This window comes from Tauraco erythrolophus, chromosome 7, assembly GCF_009769465.1.
Source record: "Tauraco erythrolophus isolate bTauEry1 chromosome 7, bTauEry1.pri, whole genome shotgun sequence".
Taxonomy (NCBI): Eukaryota; Metazoa; Chordata; class Aves; order Musophagiformes; family Musophagidae; genus Tauraco; species Tauraco erythrolophus.
The window spans coordinates 21,430,627-21,452,630 of NC_141471.1; the positions used below are offsets into that span (position 1 = coordinate 21,430,627).

General features: G+C 36.6%; 1 protein-coding gene across 4 annotated transcripts in view; it reads left to right on the forward strand.

Annotated features, from left to right (window-relative positions):
• The window catches only part of NEBL (nebulette), a 278,991-nt gene that overhangs the window by 219,480 nt on the left and 37,507 nt on the right, over window positions 1-22,004 (forward strand). The window contains exons 10-19 of one of the 4 annotated variants that reach the window (XM_086614545.1): window positions 1,419-1,523; window positions 3,539-3,643; window positions 4,652-4,759; window positions 5,730-5,840; window positions 8,738-8,848; window positions 10,997-11,107; window positions 11,791-11,901; window positions 12,150-12,260; window positions 12,784-12,888; window positions 15,991-16,083. The exons of the other annotated variants lie outside the window; for them this stretch is intronic. Of the exons in view, the coding sequence (XP_086470671.1) occupies window positions 1,419-1,523; window positions 3,539-3,643; window positions 4,652-4,759; window positions 5,730-5,840; window positions 8,738-8,848; window positions 10,997-11,107; window positions 11,791-11,901; window positions 12,150-12,260; window positions 12,784-12,888; window positions 15,991-16,083 (1,071 nt within the window). The remainder of the gene's footprint in view (window positions 1-1,418; window positions 1,524-3,538; window positions 3,644-4,651; window positions 4,760-5,729; window positions 5,841-8,737; window positions 8,849-10,996; window positions 11,108-11,790; window positions 11,902-12,149; window positions 12,261-12,783; window positions 12,889-15,990; window positions 16,084-22,004) is intronic. 4 annotated transcript variants of the gene reach the window in all.

Genomic DNA, 22,004 nt, shown 5'->3' on the forward strand with positions numbered 1-22,004 from the left:
TCACTCATTTCTTCGTCTGTTTCTGACAAAGCCCTTCTCCAAGGGCCTGCAGAGTTTTTCATAACCGTTTTAGATGAGAGTCGTCTCACCTAATTTTGTGTGTCAAAAGGTATGGCTGCTTACTCTAAGCCAATCGCTTTGTGCTTGGTCCATTTTATTTGGAAAAGAAGTAAAGAGGTCTATAGGGCAATTCTGACCTGTTGTAGGTGCTGGTCTTTAGAGGAGTGAAGTGCTGGCATCTCTCCAGTGGTTGTAGAAGGGGATTAGCACGAGCAGCTCAGATCTTGATGTCTATCTTTTAGACTTCATTCTGCTGGTTGATCTTCTGAACAGTATTACAAAGTACAGCAGTTACTAGATTCAGCGTGGGTGCCTGCTACTGGAGTTGGATTGGAGAAAACATCTGTATCAAGTGATAATGCTGTTGGGATGATATCTTTAACAGTGTGTCTAATGCTAAAAACGTGAGCTCTTCTTTGAGGCTGTGATCCCAAATAGCCAAGAGACAACCCTTCATTTTGTAGTCTGGCATTTCCAAAGTGTGGGGCACCACCTGATGGGAACAGGAGAGGCCAGATCTGGGAAGGGTTCAACAGAACATACAATTGTTTCAAAAATCCAAACATTTTGTAAAAAATTCATTGAATTAATTTTTATTAGATATGCAAACTGAGTATTGTTGATTTGAAGTCTTAAGTTGGCAAAGAATACAATACATATGTGGAGGTGACTGAAAGTATTGATTTAAAAGGTTTGTCATCCAAGATAGGTAAGGTGGCTAATCTTCCTGTAAAGATGGGCATCCAGCTATCAGTAGTACAGAAAATCCTGCTATAGGGTGATAGGAAGATATCTTCTCCTACTTCATTAAGTGATATTATCTTTTGCCTTAGTTGACTGTATTGCTTATCTTTGCTGAAAGCAATCTGTGTTAAATAAAATATCCATAAGCACTTCCCTTTAACTGTTTTATATACGACTTTTTATTTGGACAGTTAGTGTAATTCCTGAATCAAGAGAAAAAGAACAAGAATCAACAGTGTTTAAAATGAGTAAACTCATAGTATTGAAGAAAATAGTCTTGATTTAATTTTTCGGGAGTGGGGGTGGGGAGGAGAAAAAAGAAAAAAGTAGTAATAATCCCTTTCTAGTCTGAAAAGTCATACGAAGTGTGATTTCGTTGTAAGTGTCCTTTTCTAGGAAAAGTTTGCATAGTTCCCAAATATTTGCTCAGTAGAATGAATCCTTTATTGATTTTTTCCTTTTCCTCCAAATAGTAGTAAATGACCACCATCTAGTGGCTGGTAGAGATTGTCCAGGCAAGCACTTAATGCCTTGTATTTCTGTACAGCCACAGTGTCCAAGTTGTGAATTATTTTGTTTATCTTTATTTTACGTAGCTTGAATTCTCTTTACAGGTGAATTACAAGAAAGATTTGGAAAGCCTACATGATCCAGCCTCTGAACTACCAAACCTGCTATATTTAAACCATGCTTTAAATATCAGCAAAACACATAGCGATGTAAGTTGCTTTTATAAGACTGATCTGAAAAATATATGTAGTAAGGAATGTAGTATGTATAGTCACTGCAGAATACATAAATTTTTGGTACTTGCTTCATGGTCACATATGTAGTAGACTGTAGCGTGTAACCATCATAGTTGGCGGACATAATGAAGAAAAAGAGCTTTTAGAGTTGTTTCAGTTATTAGAACAATATACTGTGTGAGAATCACATAGACTTCTGGTACTTGAGCATTTCTTCTTATGTCTGAAACCTTGTTTATTTTTAGCTTTCTTGATCTAAGATACTTCTTTCCTTGCAAATCTTGTTTTGCTTAGTTTCTTTCAGTATAAGGTGAGATTGCCATTCTTTTTGCTGATTAAATGAACACCCTCAGAATGAACTTCATCAATTCATCATCTTATCTCTAATGAGACAGAAACCTGGACTTTCCCTTCAAGCAGTTCACTTCTTACAAAATTTATTTCTTTTTTTTTTTCCCAGGAAGGCTTGATTCATATTGTCTATGCCCTCTTCTGAGGACTCCATAAATATTACATCTCTGATTTTTGCATCGTCCAGATGCTGATGGATATTTTTTCTTGCTGCAAGCAGGAGGAAGAATGCTTTGTCAATCCCTAAGGTCTCCAGTAGCTATTTGTCTTCTACAGAAATCCCATTTGCAAAATCCTTCTCAGATTTAACCTCCCCATGTTATCTCTTTGATTTTAAGATGGCTTACTCTCCTGCCTTTCTCCATACTTTTCCAATACATTTCTTTGTGTTCTCTTTGTCTCTCCACAGCTCATACCAAACCTTTCTTGAAGTCTGCTTCCACTGTGTGAAACAGTCTTCCTGACTGTGCCATTAACTGATTTCCAAAGACTGATTGATTGTATGGTCTGTTTTGTTTGTTTGTTTGTTTGTTTTTTTCTTTCTGAAATAACAGAGCTTCTTCCTAATTGCCTGGTTTTGCTGCCACACCTGCCCCAGTGTGGTACATTGTAACATGTATGGTTAAACTCATAAACTAATTTTGTTGATTGAACTGGTTTGCTGAGTGCCCTAGAGTGTAGAAGTGTGTGCAACTTTATGAAACACATCATATACTATAATACCAATGCAAAGCTGTTGTACAAGTCAGTTTCCATGGGAATAAATTCCAGCAGTTAAGAGGAAAGCTTGATGAGTATGTTTGGACACAGACTGATTCTGACAGGTTAAACTTCTCCTATTTTCTTTATTTTGATGAGGAAGGGAGTTCACAAGGTGGAACTTTCCCCTCGTATGGTATACACATAATTCTCTTTGGCATGAACTACAGGGACATCAAATTTTAAACTTTGATATATGTATAACAGCTAGTTTATTGTTTTGCACATTTTAAATCTGTTCCTATTGTAGAAACTTTGAGATGTTAATGCACTACAGGCTAAAAAAAAAAGGAACTTAGATGTGTTTCATTTCATGGAACAGGGTGAATAAATAGCACTTAAGAGACTGAATCTGGTGGCTGTAGTTTGGTATGGCAAAAGGTTGTGTAATTTACCTCATTTGATTTTATAGAATTATTTATTTTTTAAAAATTTGTTCCGTTAGTTGAGGAATGGAGTAACAGTGTGAAGTCTGTATCTGTACAGATAATTTTCATTTCCACTACAGAAGTGATTTTGTTGTGTGACATTTATAATTTTTTCCACTAGGAGGCAAACTCAGACCATCATATGTGTTCCTTTGCACTTCAAATGTAAATAATAAACGGTTATTTTCTAGCGAACAGAAACATTTGACATTTGGATGAGCAGGACAAGCGTTTTCTCTAGGAACTTACAAAAGTTATTTTCTATCATATCATTTTTTCATTTCATCACAATATTTTAAATTCATATTTATCAGGAGAAGTCCTGAGTTGGGAGACTTAAAATACAGTTTCTTTTATGCTTTTCTCCTATAGTTATTTTAAACGATATTTAAATTGCAAAACCTTCTGAGTTTTGTTTGTGAAAACATTCTTGGATATTTTTTGTTTAAGTATGAATATAAGAAATCATTTAAGCAAAGCAAGGGCTTCTATCATTTCACCGCGGATACAGCTGAACAAATCCATCACAAAGAAAATGCAGTGCTTCAAGGTCAGGTATACACAATCATAAATACATCTTGCAAAGAGAAAAATACAGCATTCTAACTGATTAAATCAGACACAAAAGTGCATGACAAATTACAGTGATGTACCGTGCATATTCAATCACGAGTGCCCCGTGAAGTGAGAGGAGAGTGTTTTTGCAGGACTCAAACCTCGTGCAGAGGCCTGACGAGGAAAGAGATTCACACTTTTCTCAAATTCAGGCATTTCTAGTTTTGGAGAGACAGATGAATTAAATATTACTCATACTTTGATTTGTAGCTATTTGCTTTCCTTTATGGCTTGTGTAGAATATTCCACCGTATCACAGGCTGATTGATTGAGCTAGATGATGTATTTGCCCATCTTAATCAAAAGAATGAGAATGACTTTCAGAAGGTTTCTCCACGTTTCTAGACAAAGTGTGCTTGCTTTGTGGGTTAGCAAAAAGTTGTGTGTTAGTGTCTTAACCCTATGTTTTTCAGTGTGATTTTGCTGCTAGCTTTAAGGTCATGGTCATTGGTAGCTGCAAGGGGAATGTGGGTCCAAGACAATACTCTGCTAATGCAGTAGTTTTCCTTCCCACAGGTACAAACAAAAGTGCGTTTTAGAATGGTTCTGCTGAGCCCGGAGGAGAGACCTGTGGGGCCTGGGTGTGAAACAGATTTTGTTGTTGTTACAATGGAAACATGACAGGGGTTCCTGTTGAAAAGCTGCTGACTGTTTAGACATAGGTCATTCAGCCAAAATCATGCAATTAGTTTAAGATTGTGATTGATGCTTTTCACTCCTGCTGTCTTCAAATATTGACCATTTTTAGGTCTGACAGATTGAAGCAAAGAATAAATGACTCAAGAAAAAAAATTTCTTGTCTAGCTGCCCTATTTCTCCAACAGGTTAAATTTGGGAGGAGTCTTCCGGTCAAAACCTCTAAGAAGTATGGCTAAGACAGGATTTGTCTGTCGCGGTAGCAAACAACATTCTCTCAGCTGTTAACGACATTTATTTTCATTTTCCTAGGTCAAGTACAAAGAGAATTATGAAAGATCTAAAGGCAGATCAATGCTGGAGTTTGTGGATACACCAATGTATCAGGTTTCAAAGGAGGCTCAAAAGATGCAAAGTGAGGTTAGTAAAACTGTGCTTGAACTAGCAAAATTTAGATCAGCAGAGAAGCTAACACATCTTGCACTAAGGTTGAGAAAATGGATGAAGGAGATTTTAAAGGTTTTATAAATTGAGGGTATGGTAGAATTAGTACTGAGTAGTTCTCTTTGCTATTCTGTAGCTCAGTTCTTCCTTCAAATTTATTTTTTCTCAAACGACCATTGATGCTAACACTAGACAGAGATCATATGTAGCATCATTTAATTGAGAAGAAGCTTAAGAGGTCATCTAGATCAGAGATTGCTAACTTTTTTACTTTTTAACTTTAATTCCATCTTTAATGAGGGACGGTTCTCAAGTGGGAGTGAGTGAAGCCTCAAAGCCCTGTCTGACCCCATGCCTTGACTGAAACACACTGCCTGTTCAGCCTGAGGAGCTCAGCAAGGGGAAAAGACTGTTCTTGGGCTCCAGAATAGCACTGGCTGTCCTAAGTCAAGCCATATTTTTCTCTTTTTATTAAAAACTTCCAATGGTGGAGGTTTCGTGACCTTCCAGACAATCTAGCCCAGTGCTTCATCATCTGTCCTGAGAGAGTGTTTCCCTGTGTCTCCCATGCTGCAATTTGATTCCATTATTTTTGCTGTGTGTCATGGAAAACAGATGATTTCATCCTCTTGGTAGAAATTTTTATGTGTTTAAAATTATTACCTTGTGTGCCATTTGTCCTCTCTTTTCTCTACCAAGCAAATTGTTTCTTTCATAGATCGGGTTAAACCTTCTCTTTGGAAATATCATATATATGTATATTTGTCTAAATTGTTTGTGTCTTGTATAGATAATCTATGTAATGAAATAAGTAATAAAGTGGCTTATTAATGTGATAACTAATTTATGGCATGGCTCATTTCTAAATCTGTTTACAGTGTTCTTTCTGAAATATGTTTGGAAGTGCACATGCATGTACCACTAATTGTTGCTTTTGCTTCAATAGAAAATGTATCGCAAAGATTTTGAAGAAGGGATCAAGGGAAGACCCTCAATGGATTTAGACAAGACACCAGAGTTCTTGCATATAAAACAAGTCACTAGCCTTCTGAAAGAGGTAAAGGATTTTTATTTCTTTTTTTTGTTGTTGTTGTTAAGATGTAAATGAACAATAAGCAGCAGCACTACAAGCTACTGAGTGCTGAACAACTTGCAGTTAACTTGGTAGCTAACTACAAAAGTGACTACATGAGTAGAAATTGCAACGTGTCATTTTATATTCTGAATAGTCCTGTAGTAAGAATCAATCACTTTTTGAAGTTTCCTCATGAATATAAGGAAATGATAAAGCTCAGCACACCTGAACCAGAAAACAGAGTTAAGTGAACAAATCAGATGACTCTATAGAAAATGGATCACTGCAGGACATTCTCTCTGAGGGCCTCAGTTTTGGAATTTGTTCCTCCCCTGGGCTCAAATAGCCCAAATTTGGTGACCTTCCAGGCATGCTGCAAGAGACATCTGTTTGATAGGGTTTTGAGGAGGGCCTGGAGTGTTCTTTCCAGATAGATGAAGGGGTGAAAAGGAGGATTTCTGTCAGTGTCCAGATGGCAATTTTTCCTTTTGAGTCATTATTTCAGGTTTATGATAGTCTATTGTGGTTATATGGATGCCTCAAGCTGTGTGTAGTCACTTTTAACTAATTTAATTGAAATAATTATCTATTATACATATTATGAATGAAAATAAAGAAGACCAAAATTCCATAATATAGCTGTGGTATTACATAATCTGCTTTAAACAAATTTTGTTAGAAGGTGCAAGTTTTCTGTGTGCCTGCTGTTTCATTAATATTTGTCCAGTGTTCTTCATTTGTATGTGGCGTTATAAATGAAATAACTTTTTTTTTCTGTAGCTGAGAATCCTTCTATCTTTAGTCTTTTTATATTGTTATTTAAAACTGTTTTCATGTCAGGTTTTGAGTATTGGTTGTTTCTATAAATTAGGCTCACTATTTGACCTAATTTAGGAGTATTCATAGGTAGAAATATCAGAGCTGCTAGATATCCTTCATTTGAATTTAGGAGCCTATAGTACCTTGTTTATAATAATTCTATCAAGAATTGATGTTTTTGCTGTGGCCTGAATGAACAAATTGGGAATGCTAGAATTAAAAACCCTCAAACCTTGTTCCTTTCCTTGTTCTTTAGACAACTTATCCCAACCTGTGCTAGATTTCATATGGGAAAAGAAAAGATTTTTCTCCTCAGATATTTCTTTATTATTCATTCTCCAATAAATAGTTTATTACAATAAGCTTGGCTGTGAGGTGGACAAGTCTCAAGCTAGGTCTAGTTTGTGCAGTACCATTGTGTGTGTACATGTCTTGTATATGCCTGCTGACTAGCGAAAAATGCAAATGCTTGCATTTCATTGAGTTAATCTTGCTACACGCTGAATGTCCACGGAAGTCGTTAGTTCATGTGTAGTCGCAGATGTGCTGTAATGTTCATCTTTGAAAATTTCCGTGTAACTTATCTCCATAGTACTACATGCATTAAATGGTTCCCTAATTCTTACCTCCTCAAGTTCTGTGACTCATTACTTAGGGAGTAAACCGTGCTTGTGAGCCAGAGGAGAAGACTATAAGAAAATGGAAATGGTATTTTAATGCATAACTGCATGAATTTCAGATTATTTTATATTCACATTCAGGTAACAGATTCCAGAACCAAAGACTACATAGGTCAAATAAATTACTGTCTTTCAAGATTCAGCAAAATGATGCATTTCTTCATAGCCAAGGATGTAGCTCAGTGTTTTTGTGTCAAGGTTCATAGTAAACTGTATATTGATACTGCATGAAAGAAAAAGAACATGGAGTTATTAAAAAAATGAATTATTCGTTCAATTAAATTTTTTTTTTTAAGTCTCAGCTGTGTTCCGGCTTATTCTATTGCCTTCCCACTGTAGAGAATTCTGCAAATATTTTGCATTTTGTAACAATAAGAACTTTCTTGTAAGGAACCATACTCGCAACTCTTTCAAAAGAGATAGCTGAATTTAATAGTTCTAAATTAATACAAGTTGTTTCCTGCTCGTTGTAGGACATACTTCTGGTGATAAAGAGAAGCTTCTTTAGAAATACCTGATTTCCTTTTGTTTAAATAAAGAACTTATATACCGACAAAGGTGCTCACTTCTGCTTCTGAAATTTAATACATGATTAGGAGTGGTAATTCACATCTATATAAATCCTTCCAAATTTTTTTTTTTTTTTTTTTTTTTCTATTTCCTTGTTTAAAAAAATCTAACCCAAACCTGGAGATGGAAAAAGCAATTAAAAATCTTTACAAAACTTTAACTTCAGTAGGCTGATATCAGCTCTCTAGGAATTGGGAAGACAAAAACCAAATGTCCATGGGCACATTCTAGTGTGCTTTTAATTTTATACTGAACATTTGAGTACTCCGGAGGCTGCAGTTGCTAAATGTTGATAGATCTTATCAGTGCAGAGTCTGAGAAGCTCAGAAGTGATATGGTAGGAATATTGCTTCTACATCATAATTTATCAAGCAGTCATTTTAACAGGTCCTAGTATAGTGTTCAGGGCATCCATCCTGATCGTGATGCCATTAGTGGAACAGAAGTAAAAACTGCAGCACAGTGTATATTGGTCTGTAAAAGCAAATGCTGCAGTGGTTAAAATGTCTGTAGAGAGGCAGCTGTGGCCCCTAAACAGTGTGCTAGTGCTGTATAGGAGAGAACTATTTTTCAAGAGCACAACAGAAAAATACAAGACTACATTAAAACCTTTTCACTTTTTCAACATTGCACCTTTTGATTTCATGATTTCCAATTCTATTTTAACTCTGAAACCTGTACTTCGGCTAATTCATATTTCATAGAAATTTCAAAGAGAACCTTCAGACATTTAATAAGTGGCATGTTTTTTCAAGATCTTGCACACAATATTAAGTGGAGAAATCTTTCTTTTTTCTTTTAAATCCTTAGAAAGAGTATAGAAAAGATTTGGAAGAAGGGATGAAAGGAAAAGGAATGACAGTGTTTGAAGATACACCGGATTTGATTAGAGTGAAAAACGCAGCTCAAATACTAAATGAGGTATGTTATGCTAGTCAAGGTTATTGATGTCACAGAAAGTTCACTCTTTATGTTGTACTCTACTGAAAATATTCCAGTTTTTTATTACATAATCTACAATGAAATGAGTAAGTATTAAAATTAAGGCTATTTCTGTTTTACTTTAAGTATATAGAAAAGCTGTGGAAAAAAAACAACTTATGAGAAATATTTTAGATTTTCAGGCAATTGAAAGGTCAATGGAAATTGTTAGTGGGGTCAGGTTCATTTTTCTGTTGATTTATTTGTTCAGTTAGTATAATTAATACTAGAATGGAAAAAGAGTTGACTATTAATGGACTTGCAAGGAAAAGTCAATGAAATAATTCTGAGTTTTTTGGAATCACGTAGCTGCTGTCTGAAAATAACTATTGCTAATGACCGCCACGCATGTTGGGAAGATCTTTTATCCAAACAAGCTATTCTACTTGTGAAAACCTTTTCCAAAATTAGAGTTGCTCCTGAAGAAATGAATTTTCTTGAGCTTGTGGTTCATCCAATGCAAATAGATTCATAGAATGGTTTGAGTTGGAAGGTACCTCAAAGATCATCTAGTTCCAATCCCCCTGCCATGGGCAGGGACACCTTCCACTAGACCAGGTTGCTCAAAGCCCTATCCAACTTGGCCTTGAACACTTCCAGGGATGTGGAAGCTTCTCTGGGCAACCTGTTCAAGTGCCTCACCACCCTCTGAGTGAAGAATTTCTTCCTTAGATCTAATCTAGATCTACCCTCTTTCAGTTTACAGCCATTGCCCCTTGTCCTATCACTACATGCCCTTGTAAAAAGTCCCTTTCCAGCTCTCTTGTAGGCCCTCTTTGAGTACTAGAAGGCTGCTATATATTCATATGTATATATATTCATGTTTATTTGCACAGATGTACATACATAGCCGTAAGAACCAGGGGGAATGCCGTGCATAGGGCCAACCTTGCTACTGTAAGCAAGTACAAGAATATATAGCTGTAACTCCCAGGATTATCTTTTCCTTGGTGTTTTACACAGTAGGAAGCTAGGAGGAAACATCTACCATTCCATCTTTAGCAGAGAGGAAGAGAGAGATGATGTCTTCTCACAGATTAACTTTTACTTTTTGGAAAAAAATATAGTTTGAGAAGTAGAGAGTTGTTTTATCACGTTTATTTCCACATCAGAGTGAGACAGAGAGGAAAGACTGAAAGTCTTTTTGGTCTTGTTCTTGTAACATTATGCTATGTGATCAGACCATTACATTGAATAGAAGGATATTTTCCTTCTTTCTAACTAATGTACAACCTAAAAAATAGTTAACAAACAGGAGAATAAAGAAGAAAATATTTTTGTTATATGTGTTTATTTTGAAAAAAACCCAAACTTGTTTTCCACGGGCGGAGATAAACTATAATATAAAAAAATGATTAGTACTAGAAATAGCACAGCCTGAGAATCTTTTAATTTTTTATTAAAAAAAAAGTACAACTTTTGTATACAATATTTCAGTATTATATTTTAATATCATTTCCTGATGAATGAGAAATACATCCTTGCTTGGATAAGCTGAAGATGAGATATTAATTTTGTTTCCTGGTTACTGGTTATTTATAATTTATGCTGTGGGGAAAAAGCAACAATCATGGATGAGTACTGCCACTTGCCTAATGGCTATGGTTCAGGAAAGACCTATTAAATGAATAAATTACAACTTCCTGCTCTGAAAGTTCATTGGAAACAATTCTGTATGGTATTAAATTTCTAACATGTAGTCTTTTCATAAATAAAATATTTTCTTAAAAGTAAAATGTGTTTCAATTAGGCTGGCACCAAGTACCATCTTATTATGCAATGTTCTTCAGAGCTAAACTTCCCCTTTACTTTAGAGGATAATTGTAGCAAGCTGTATGGACTGATTTCCCCCCACTGTATGCCAAATTAAAAATTCAGTGGTAGAGTTTTGTACATTCAGTGAATATCTGCTCAAGTTTCCCTCCTGTAGCTTGTTTTGTGTTTTCCTGGCAAAAACTTGCCAAGACTCTTGAGAGTTGTGACTCTTGAGATTTTTCAATTGACTCTTAAATTAGATCTCTTGTGCAAAAATCTACCTGTAACTCTCTGGCTGTTGTGAATATAATGTATGAGGTTTTATTTTCACAGAAACAATACAAGAAAGACTTGGAAACTGAAATTAAAGGAAAGGGCATGCAAGTTGGTCCAGATACTCCTGAGATAAGACGAGCCAAGAAAGCTACTGAAATTGCAAGCACGGTCAGTACCGTACCTGGTGCAAGCTTTCCGTTTGACAGAATGCAACAAATTATTGTCATTGAGAATTCCAGGTGGTGATTCCAATCTAGGTAGTGGCAATATCACAAATTTCACTAAATACCTAATCCGATATGCTGCATAGAGTCTAAAAGTTGCATAATCAGCATATGGGAGAGTTAAGACTTCCCAGAACTTTGACCTTTCCATCATCTTTTGCAGGTAGTGCTTGTTCCTCACAAATCATGTCTGGCATGGCCTGCATTCTGTAGCTGCAGGCTCTGCTGCTTTTAGGTCTAAATAGCTGCTTGTTGAGTTGGGGCCAAATGATAAACAGAGTTAGAGAGGTGCTAAAGCCTTATGACTCCTGTTTTGCAAAGCACAGCCGAGGAAGAAAGTCTTGTCTCCATGTGACTGTGATTGCGACTGCCAAAGCTGCAAAGACAGGTAGATGTGAAATGCTACGTCAGATTTGAAGTGAGCAGTCTCTTAAAAGAGTTTTTTAACTGGTTAGCAGCTACAGCATAAGTGCCTCATAGATAGATCCTATAGAGCTAATGCTGTTGAACCAAAAGTTATTTGGTGCTTCAAGAATGCTGTCCAGTGGACTCTCACAGAGTAAAGTAGCAACAATTTAAGAATTTGGCTGCCAGACATATGAGTGTTTCCAGTGCTATTCTTTTCAGAAAGAATACAAGAAAGACTTGGAGAATGAAATTAAAGGAAAGGGAATGGGAGTAGGCATGGATACCCCTGATATACAACGAGCCAAAAAAGCTTCTGAAATTGTAAGCCAGGTGAGTACAGAATGAATCTCTTAAGATTACTTTGGAAGTAAAGCACAATGAGATGTCAAAAATATAAAATCTCGAACGTACTTGGGCTGAAAGGAATCAGCAGTGCACAATAAAAAAAAAAAAAAAAGTAAAGAAAGTGAAGAATTTATTTTAAAGTCAGACCAGTGCTGTCAGAATAGCTTTGAAGAAAGCACGTACAAATAACTGTAGAAATAGTTATGTTTTTTTTCCCCTGCTTTTTTCTTCAGAAGGAATATAAAAAGGATCTGGAGACTGAAATTATAGGAAAAGGGATGCAAGTTGGCCCATATACTCCTGAAATACAACGTGTCAAAAAAGCTTCAGAAATAGCAAGCCAGGTAGGACTAGTTCAAAGGCTGAATGTTTTAATTCTGTGTAACAATGAGTGCCTGACATGCATTGCTCAAAAGACTTCTCTATCTCTGTAGAGGCTTTCATACCCATATCAAATTAATTTACATGTAGTAAAAAAATCTTACTGCTGGATTCTGATTTGTATTTACACCTGTCGTGCCGTGTAAAGTGACTTTAATAGTTTATGTCTACTTGCAGGTCTTTTTATGTTACCTAATGAGAAGGATAGATATATCCTGATAGTGAAGGGAAAACATAGACTATATATTAGAATATATTATATATATATATTTATATTTTATATTTTCAGTGTGGGATGGTGTGTGAAATTATATATTTCAGTGTGTGTACTTCACAGACAATGATAACAATATAATGGAGGAGAGAGGTTGAGACAAATACTGTACAAGGATGTTGAGACTAATCAGCAATAAGCATATTTTCTTGCAGTTTGGATATCCTGGGTCCAAGAAAGCAGGAAATAGATGTTTTAAAATTATTTTTCAGAAGATGTACAAAGATGAAGCAGAGAAGATGCTCTGTAACTATTCTTCTGTCCCAGACACTCCCGAGATGGAGAGGATAAAAAATACTCAGAAAAACATCAGTTCAGTGAGTAATAGCGCTTGTCTCTTTGCTTGCAACTTTTCAGATATTTTTCAGTTTAAATAGGCTCTCTTGTGCCACAGCATGAAATAGGGAACTTATGAGTAAATGTCCCTTGAACCATTTGCATAATTTTCCTGGAAAAACTGTATCACTCATTTCTCTCAGTAAAAATAATACCGAGCTTTTCTAGGTGTGACACTGTTATTTTGAATTGCTAAACCACTTATACCACCTTGCCAAGCCACAGTTATTTTTAGATGAAAACTTTTTTCTTTTTCCATCAAACCCCAGGAAATACTTTATTTAAAAGGATAAAAAAATCTAAGGCTTTTTACTATGCGTATAAGATTTTTCATCTGTTTCCTATCATATGTAAAGAACATCAAGATTCGAGTATAAAATTAGAACAGATCAGGTTTCATAAATATATATGTCTAATGATTTTATGTTATACTGGATATATTTTTAAATTTTATGCTGGATTTAAGTTTCAGTTTATCCTTAAATATAAATTATGAGTTTAGATTTCTAAAATTGCCTGGTTTGGGATGCATTCAGTTCCATTTCCTTTTTAGGCCCATTAATTCTGCTGTTTGTAATTGTGGCTTTGCTTGTAATACAACAGAGAAGAGAAGGGGAGTAAAAATAGCCTCCAGAACCAAAGGCTGCCCAGTTAGTGTCTGGTTTTGATGGCAGACAAGTAATACTAATAAAGCCGATGATCTGAAAGAAAGGAATCTAAGTTACTTTAAGTATTTTAGTATTATCTGACACAGATGTTGTTCTTTAACTTAAGAAATAGTCTCAGCTCCTCTAACTCCATATGAGTACAAGGTAAATTAGTTTCTCTCAGAGGTGTTTACCTGCAGCTATCCCCTATCACTGCAGGTTCGCTAGGCAAGTAAGAGCCTGCGGGGAAAGGAGAGAAGAAAAGTCTCTGAGGCTGCTCTAGGCAGTGGTCGTTCCTGTGATGTCTTCCAGCCATTACCTGTTCCATCTTTCTAATAGGAGCTGTTGACAGACCCACTGGCCCCAATTTTTCTTGTAATCTGTTGCCTCTTGGTTTTGAATGATGCTCTGCTGCATGGGATAACGGTGATTAGCACTGTATCTCATTTCACTGGCATCTCAACATGCTATGCTGAAACTCCGTGTCACAGAGGGAATCCAAGCTAGCATCTACTGATCTGCTTTCCTCCCTGCTCCAGGCTTTGATAGCTTTTGATTGAGTCCTCAAATAGGTCACGGGTCTGGCAGTACGGACTCACTAACAGTTAGGTACCAGGCACATAATAACCTTCCACTACTTAATTAAGCCTTGACAAGCCTCTGACGCATCTGAACCTCTTGCAGCCCTGTAGGCCAGTCTGAACTTTCAGTGCCAAAGATGACAATTATCCTCTTTCTTACTGTACTAGATAATATGAAATAAAAATACTTTGAGGTGGTTTGTGTTTGCTTTATTTTGCGATCATCCTTTTTCTATTTCTGAACTGGGTCCTCCAAATGTAGGAAAGCAATTCATAGCTGTGATTGAATTATCTTTTTTTTTTTTCTTTCTCTACACTTTAATTTTACAGCGTTCCTTGCAATTTAGATTATAAAGGTAAATTACTAAGTTAAGATATAGCTGGAAGTAGCCCCAATATAAAAAAAAAAGAGACCCCTAATAGGCTTCTGATTTTTGGATTTTGGCTCAAGTATTTTCCTGCCTTAAGGGACAAAAAAAGTGGCTAGCTCTGCAGATAATATCAGTGCTGCTTTTAGCTCACTAGCTCATTTAGCAGATCGTTTACAATAGAATATTTACTGCACAGTCATCTCTTTCATAGAACAATTCCCAGCTCCAACATTTTTTACCACTGCCTCCTTGGTAGTAGAGAAAAATATATTTTAGTTCAGTCTGCTGTGTAAATCTTTCTACATTGTACTGACATGTTGGTGCAGAAAAATTTTCAAGTTCTTACTCATAAACTCTCTCTGTTCTCACATGGTAAAACAAAATTCTAAATTGTTAAAGGTTTTCTGAATGTTTAAAAAATGAGTTATGGACATAAGTAATTCACACTCCTCTAGAATATTTGACAGTGCTAGTCACCTTAGGTTACAGAGGACTTCAAGGAAGTAGGAGAAATGCATCAAGAATGATGGTTTATTGTTCAAGGTTTATTGATAGGAAAAAAAGTTAAATAAATCTTGGTTTAGAGAAGGGCAGAAATACTAAATTATAAAGATTTATTTTATCAATTCCAGGATCAGACTTGTTTTCACACTACCAGCCTGGAAATACTGGAATAGCAACAGCTGTAACACCAAATACTGAAATTGAAATAAAACTTTGAGTTTTCCAGCATGAACTGACTCTCCATGGTTATTAAAATTATAGCCACATATGGAATTTGTGGAGCAGTTATTTACTGTCTCTTTCAGTAACTTTGAATGATTGATTCTACTGATGCACTGTGTTTTATCCTTTACTGAAACAGTTAAAAAAGAGAGGAGAACGATATAAATAGCATGTGTATCTTTTCAGAAGTGAGCTTTGTTGTTAGATGCATTTCTCAACTTTCTGACTTGAACCCAGAAATCAAAATTGTAGCTCTGGCTGTTGTGGTTATTTTGTCGTGAATATGTCAATTTTCTAGTTTGCTAAATTAGAAATAATAATATATGTTCACTTCTCAGAGTATTTTAAGATCTGAAGATTAAAAACCAATTAAATCTTGAATGTACATACACAAACAAATACACTGAAATGAGTGAGATTACTCAAGCATAAAGTTGCATTTGTAAATGATTGTAGATTATGATCTAAATTTTAATATTATTTCCAAAGTTAAAACTATCATTATGAACACTTACAAATGTTTGAGGTCAGTCTAAAGGATGATAATAGATGATCTGGGTTACAGTTGAATACAAACAGAATGTTATTATAGTTATTGATAATTGGTCTGATTTATGAAAAATTAAAGTATGTGCTTTCTTAGCAAGATTTATCATCAGACCAATTTGGAACTTGGAAAATTGCCCAGCCCTTTTATGAGAACTTGTACTTGCATTGCTAACGGTCTCATAATTACTTTTTCGTTTGGGGAAATGAAGGTGTTTTATAAGAAGGAAGTAGGAGCTGGCACAGCTGTAAAAGAGACTCCAGAGATCGAAAGAGTAAAGAAAAATCAACAGAATATTAGTTCGGTAAGTGTTATTGACATTAATTATTCTTATATGAGTGGGGGTCAAATTTTTTTCCATCTTGTTTACTAAAAATTCTATGTTTTCCTATCACACATCTCATTCAAATAATACTCCAGTGAATTTTGGATATAGAGCTCCATTCTAGTAGAGTTAGAGCTCTACTCTAATTCTTCTGTGTCTAAAAGTAGTTTCAAATTGAAGCATCATGAAAAATAGGAAAAACTTTTAACTAAATATTTGAGGAAACAGTTTTGTCTTTCAAGAGTCAGAAGAATGAAATGTATTTCTGGATATGACAGACTGAACAGCAGTTGTAATTTGAAGTTTAGGAAAATATCATATCACAAAAAAGAAAATCTGTAAAATTCCTTTAGAGTTCACATGTATTACATAGAGGTTGGTACAGTTTGCATTTCAAGCAGAGGAAAATTATGTCCAGACTTGAGCTATGTGAAAAGGTGGACAGCTTGTGCCTCTTTACATGCTGATGACGAGTTGATCTGTGGATCTGATGATACTGGTTCTGAATTGATGTTTTTCTATGGATGCCCAATGTCTTTGGCATTTCAATAGGCAACTAAAAATAAAATATGAAAATGAGAGTTTTCTACAAGTAGAACATGCTTTTCTGATAAATACATGGCAAAACTTGGAAAAAAGTGGAAAGGTGACTGCCAAGCAAGAAAACACTTGTAGTTGCGTTGTTCACTTGTTTGGAATTTTTGGTGCAGAGTCCTCTGGGGCCATTTTTATGTTTGTGACATGACTTTTCTGGTGATTAGATGCTTTTTTAAAAATAAAGTTTGGAATTATGCGTATATATGACACTAGATTGTGTTTAAATATTAGTTGAAATCCAAATTAGGGACTCCGGACACCTTTTCTGCTAGAATCATCTTGATTACCGAGTAGTGTTAAATACTGCATATCCCACCACAGTGTCGTGGTTTTATAATAAAAGGAACTGAGGGTCGAGACAAGAACCAACAGGGAGCACTCACCAACCATGGACCCGGGCAAAACATGACTGAGGCTTTTTCTTAAAACAAAACAATTTATTAACAGCTGCTTAAACAAAGACAAAAGGAAACAAAACCGGTTACTTGAGAGGATAAAGAGTAAACAAGGCCAGATCTTAAAACAACACCTCCCCACCCCCTTTTTCCTTTTGTTCCTGGCTCTACCTCCCCCCCAGCAGTGCAGGGGGACAGGGAATGGGAGAGTGCAGGTCAGTTCATCCATGTTGTTACTGCCGCTCCTTTCTTAAAGGAGGAGGAGTCCTTACACCATTTTTCCCTTGCTCCAGTGGATCTCCTATTCATGAGAAAAATCCACAAACTTCTCTCAGGCTGAGTCCTACCCGCAGGATGTAATCCTTCCCCATCGGATTACTCCAATGCGGGCTTCACCACAGTCTTGGATTCTTAGGGAGCTGTTGCCACTTGCTTTGGTGTGGGTTGTCCCGTGGACTCTAGATGCCTCACGACCTCGTTGTGCATCCCAAGCTCCATTATTGACAGTACCTGGTCGTGCATCCCCTGCTCCATGACCTCTCCTATGCTCAGGCATCTCTTTCCCCGACGTGGGCTTCTCCATGGGCCGTGAGTGGGTCTCTGCTCCGCCGAGTCTATCTTGGTTGCAAGAGGGCCACCTGCCAGCTCACCACCGATTGCAGGGGAAACTTCAGCTCCAGCACACCTCCTCCCGCTCCATCTTGACTGACCTGGTGTCGGTGTGGCCGTTTCTCTTAGGTCTTATTCCTCTCTCGGTGATCTCGGCCTGGTGGGCACCCCGGGAGCGGGCTGCTTCCCGAGTTCCCCATGCGGCTCCCCCGGCGCCATCTTGAGCACGTGGCACCGGCCCAGCCCGGGCAGCTGCCCGGCCGGGAGCCAGGAGCGAGGACAGCGCCCTCCTCCCCTCTCCTTGCTCCTGGGCAAAAGACCTTTTCCTGTCCCTTTGTCCCAACTTAAATAGGGCAATTCGCAGAGGCTCGATTTGGCTCAACCTCCCGAGGGGGGTGGGACTCAGATCTGGTGGCACAGGGAGCAAATCTCCTCTCCTGCCACCAGAACACCCCCCCTCCCCCCATCAAACTATCACATGCAGTCAAGTCAGGCAGGGAATATCCATAAAATTTTGAAAAACTCATATTTTCCTTGGATTTTTTCTCTGCTCCATCCATCACTTTTCATCTTATTATTTTGAGTCACAGTGGAATTTGAAGATTCAGTGCAAGCTATCCTGTGTCCTAAATCCTCAAATAGTGTTTCTGGCTAGGAAGCTGTAGGTTTTCATGATTTGAGAGTGGAGTTTTTTTGGTTGGTTTTTTTTTTTTTTTTTTAGTTTGTTTCTTTGTCCCCCTACCCCTTGCAATTATGTTTTTGTTTTGGGGTTTTTTTTAGCCAGATTTATACTGATGCTCTAGAAACTAGAACCTAATCTCCTGTTAGCTATTTGATTTCCATTTACCACAGACTTTTATTTCAAGAGTAGTCACACACACACAGAGAGGCTTATTAAGGGTAGTCTTTCTGTAATGCTTTTTCTCAATATCTTTCAAAATGAAATGGAAAAATAGTGTACAGTGCTCTTGCTGTTTTAGAAATCCTAGTAAACACAATTGAACAAAAGCATATCTAGAGAAACACAAAATGCATTAGTGGTTTAGTGGTACGGTGTAAGTAGCATGGCCTTTACCTTGCTAGTCTGTGTGTAGAGTTAATATTTTAGAAAAGATATTTTATTACATGTAGTGTACTTGAGATTATTTAGGTCTTGTATAATATTTATTAAAAGTGTAGAATGCCAAATTTAAAGGCAATTTACAAGAAAATTTTAAATTATGTGTCAGTAAGACAGAAATTATATTGTGCAGTAAGTGGGAAATTATATCATGTAATTTACAGGAGTCCCAAAGGAAGGGTGAATTACACCAATTTTGACTGCATTAGATTTAAACATTTTACACATATCTTTTAATTTAGCCAGAAGGACTTAGGACAGCTTTAAAACTGTTTGCTGAGCTAAATGAAACTATGGAATGTGAAGCAGATCTGCAGTGCAAAAAACCCCAGAATATCAAACCAAAATATCACTCACTACAACCAAGCCATGCAAAAAAGTCCATTGCATGATGCTCTGAAAGTGATCAGAGTCTTCCAGATGACATATATTGGAGACAAAGATCAGAGCAGTCTGTTTTCAAATCCTAAAAAACAAGGTGGTGACAGCCAAGGTTGTTGAGCTCATCTCACCTGTTGTGATGATTGGTTTGGAAGAAGCAACCTCCAAAATAGTTGGAGTCACAATCTCATAAAACTTTAAAAGCAAACATCAAACCCATGGACTGTAACTGAATCTGAACACAGAAGCTACAAATAACTAAAGTTTTTTTTAAAAACTTCTGTATGTTGAGGGACAGGCGGGGCTGGACACAACGCTGGGAAGAAGGCTTTGAGGGAAGATTGTAATTGTGTTTTTGTGAAATCCATGAGGAAACCCCTGTGATATGTCAGTCAACACCACAAAGCTGGGATCTGATTAAAACTCAAGCAACGGACATTTTGAAGCATTTTAAGGACTAGTAGCACTGCCAATTCTTAAGCTTAGCTAATAGTCTCTATTAAAAGACCCTTTTTTCCAGTGGTTTAGTACTTCTGCCAGTCCTAAACTGTCTGGACTGAAATTTTCCATTCCTAGTCTGTGCTTTGGGCTGGTTTGGTTTTATTTGTTTATTTATAAATTTCAGCCAAAGCAGCTTCCAAGTATGAGCTTAGAGAAAAACATGTTGTTTTGTCTGTGTTAAAAAATTTGGCAGACTCCAAAAGAACCATGTCTTGGAGAAGAGAGTTGAAAATTATCTACTAAGTGACATTTGGTACAGTGGATTTGGGAAAAAAGAGGCCAGGGATGGGGCACTGAAAGTGTGGAAGGGCTTGGTCAAAGTGGACAGGCCAAATGTGGGGAAAGACAGGCAGAGTGATGTGCTCCTGTGCATTGGTGCTTCCTTCCAGAAGAGCTGAAACTGAACCCAAGGTAGTTACACTCATCACTCCCTTGCTGTCAGAGTGTACCTGAGGTACCCTTGGCCAAATATGTTCCATTTCTTTCACAATGATGTCCACAGAGGTAATAAACTATGGTTGTTCTCGTAGGTTTGTGCAGTCAATCTAAACAAACCAAGGACTTCAGTTGAAGGCGTGTGAGGAACGTACGTTTGTAGTTTTTTAAATCATGAGAAATTGCCTCCTTAAGAGATACCTTTAGGGAATATTATTAAGGTCCCTTAGTCTATACTCAAAAGCAAGAACTTGAATTGAAATCCCTGGGTCTAGACCTGATGGTCTGTTGCAAGTATACGATTTTATACTTTATCACAGACCTGCTCTGATTTTCCATTTTGCAAACTACAGTTCAATGGGAATTCTCATTTGAATGCAGGTGCTGTATGATCCTATGTTTTTAAAAATTATGTAGCCAGATGAGCTGTTGTCTGTGCTTTGTAGTAAAAATAGTACTTTTCCTTGTCATAATTCACTTTTTCCTCATTTCATAGCAAAATTTGTGAATTAATGTGTGTAAAAAACTCCAATGCTTTAGCGAGGAGCAACATAGGAAAATTCCTGAAGAAATCAATGATTCTGTCATCAATGCAGGACCTTAGAGCGTTTAAAGAAAAATACCAAAACCATCAGTCATGGTCCACATGCAAACTACTCACTAAGTAAGGGTCATTGATTATGTGTAATGAATGAAGCAGAATTCTCTTGAGAAATAGATAAAATAGGTAATAGATAAAGAAAATTATAAAGCACTTAAAGAGGAAAAGAATGGAGTAGTATAAAATATATTAAAAGCTGTATATGGAGCATATTTGTACAAGGAGTAAAAGTAAGGTTACATTTAAGTTAATTTTGTCATTTTCTGATTTTTGAGTCCTTGATTTTGCAGCCTTAAAATGTTTTTAGTGGAAGTTTTGTATGCCACATTAATATAAAACTGTACAAATGGATTCATTATGCTGTTCATTTGTTCTTAAAGTACTTTTCGTTCCTTGAATCTTACTAATGAAAAATGTTTCCATCTATTATGTATCACTGCACACAGAATATTGAATGTTTTGGTGAATTTTGCTGGTTTATTACCATTGTAAAGAAAAAGAAAGCATGCAATATCACTGTAAAGGATGGCATGGTCTACAAGGATTTTTTATTTTATTGTGGCATAAGAGATTTGAAGCTGAATGTGCTGAATATTGGACAGGTATTTAGTAATAGACAGTAAGATAAAAACAATGCACAGATTTGTCCAAGATGACCGTTTCGGATAGCATACAGAAAACTAGAAAATAGGATGTCTTTCTTTTTAGTAACACATCCACTTAACCTTACAATTCTTTCTCATTAAGTTGCATTCCAGTTTTGGTACATATGGTATATAACTAAAGAAATTCTTGTTCTGTGCCTCTTTCAAATTGTGGAGTCTACCATATCCAAACATACTGCTGTTTAGAAAAGATTAAATGTGGCAAAACCAACATTAAATATCTGACAGCATCTTCAAAGGCATCACCCATCCAAACATCTGCATTCTCCTGATATGTGTGTGTGTTTTTAGAGAACTTGAATGAGACTTTGAAGTTATGTGCCCTTTTAAGAACACATCTTTGAAATGTTTGGTTTCTGAAATGGACTGCTAGACTCTGTAGTGAGATAATAGCAAGACCAAGGCATAGCCAGAGTGATGCAGATCTCCAAGAAATATATGCAGCATCCCAATTATCATGAAGATAGCCACAATCCCATGTGGTGTATATTCCCACTGTAAGAGTTTTAGGATACTAGGCTTGTTTTATGTGCTCTGTGCTGCATTGTATGAAACAAGATACATTGGAGACCCTAGCAGCCTGTTTCAGAAATTAA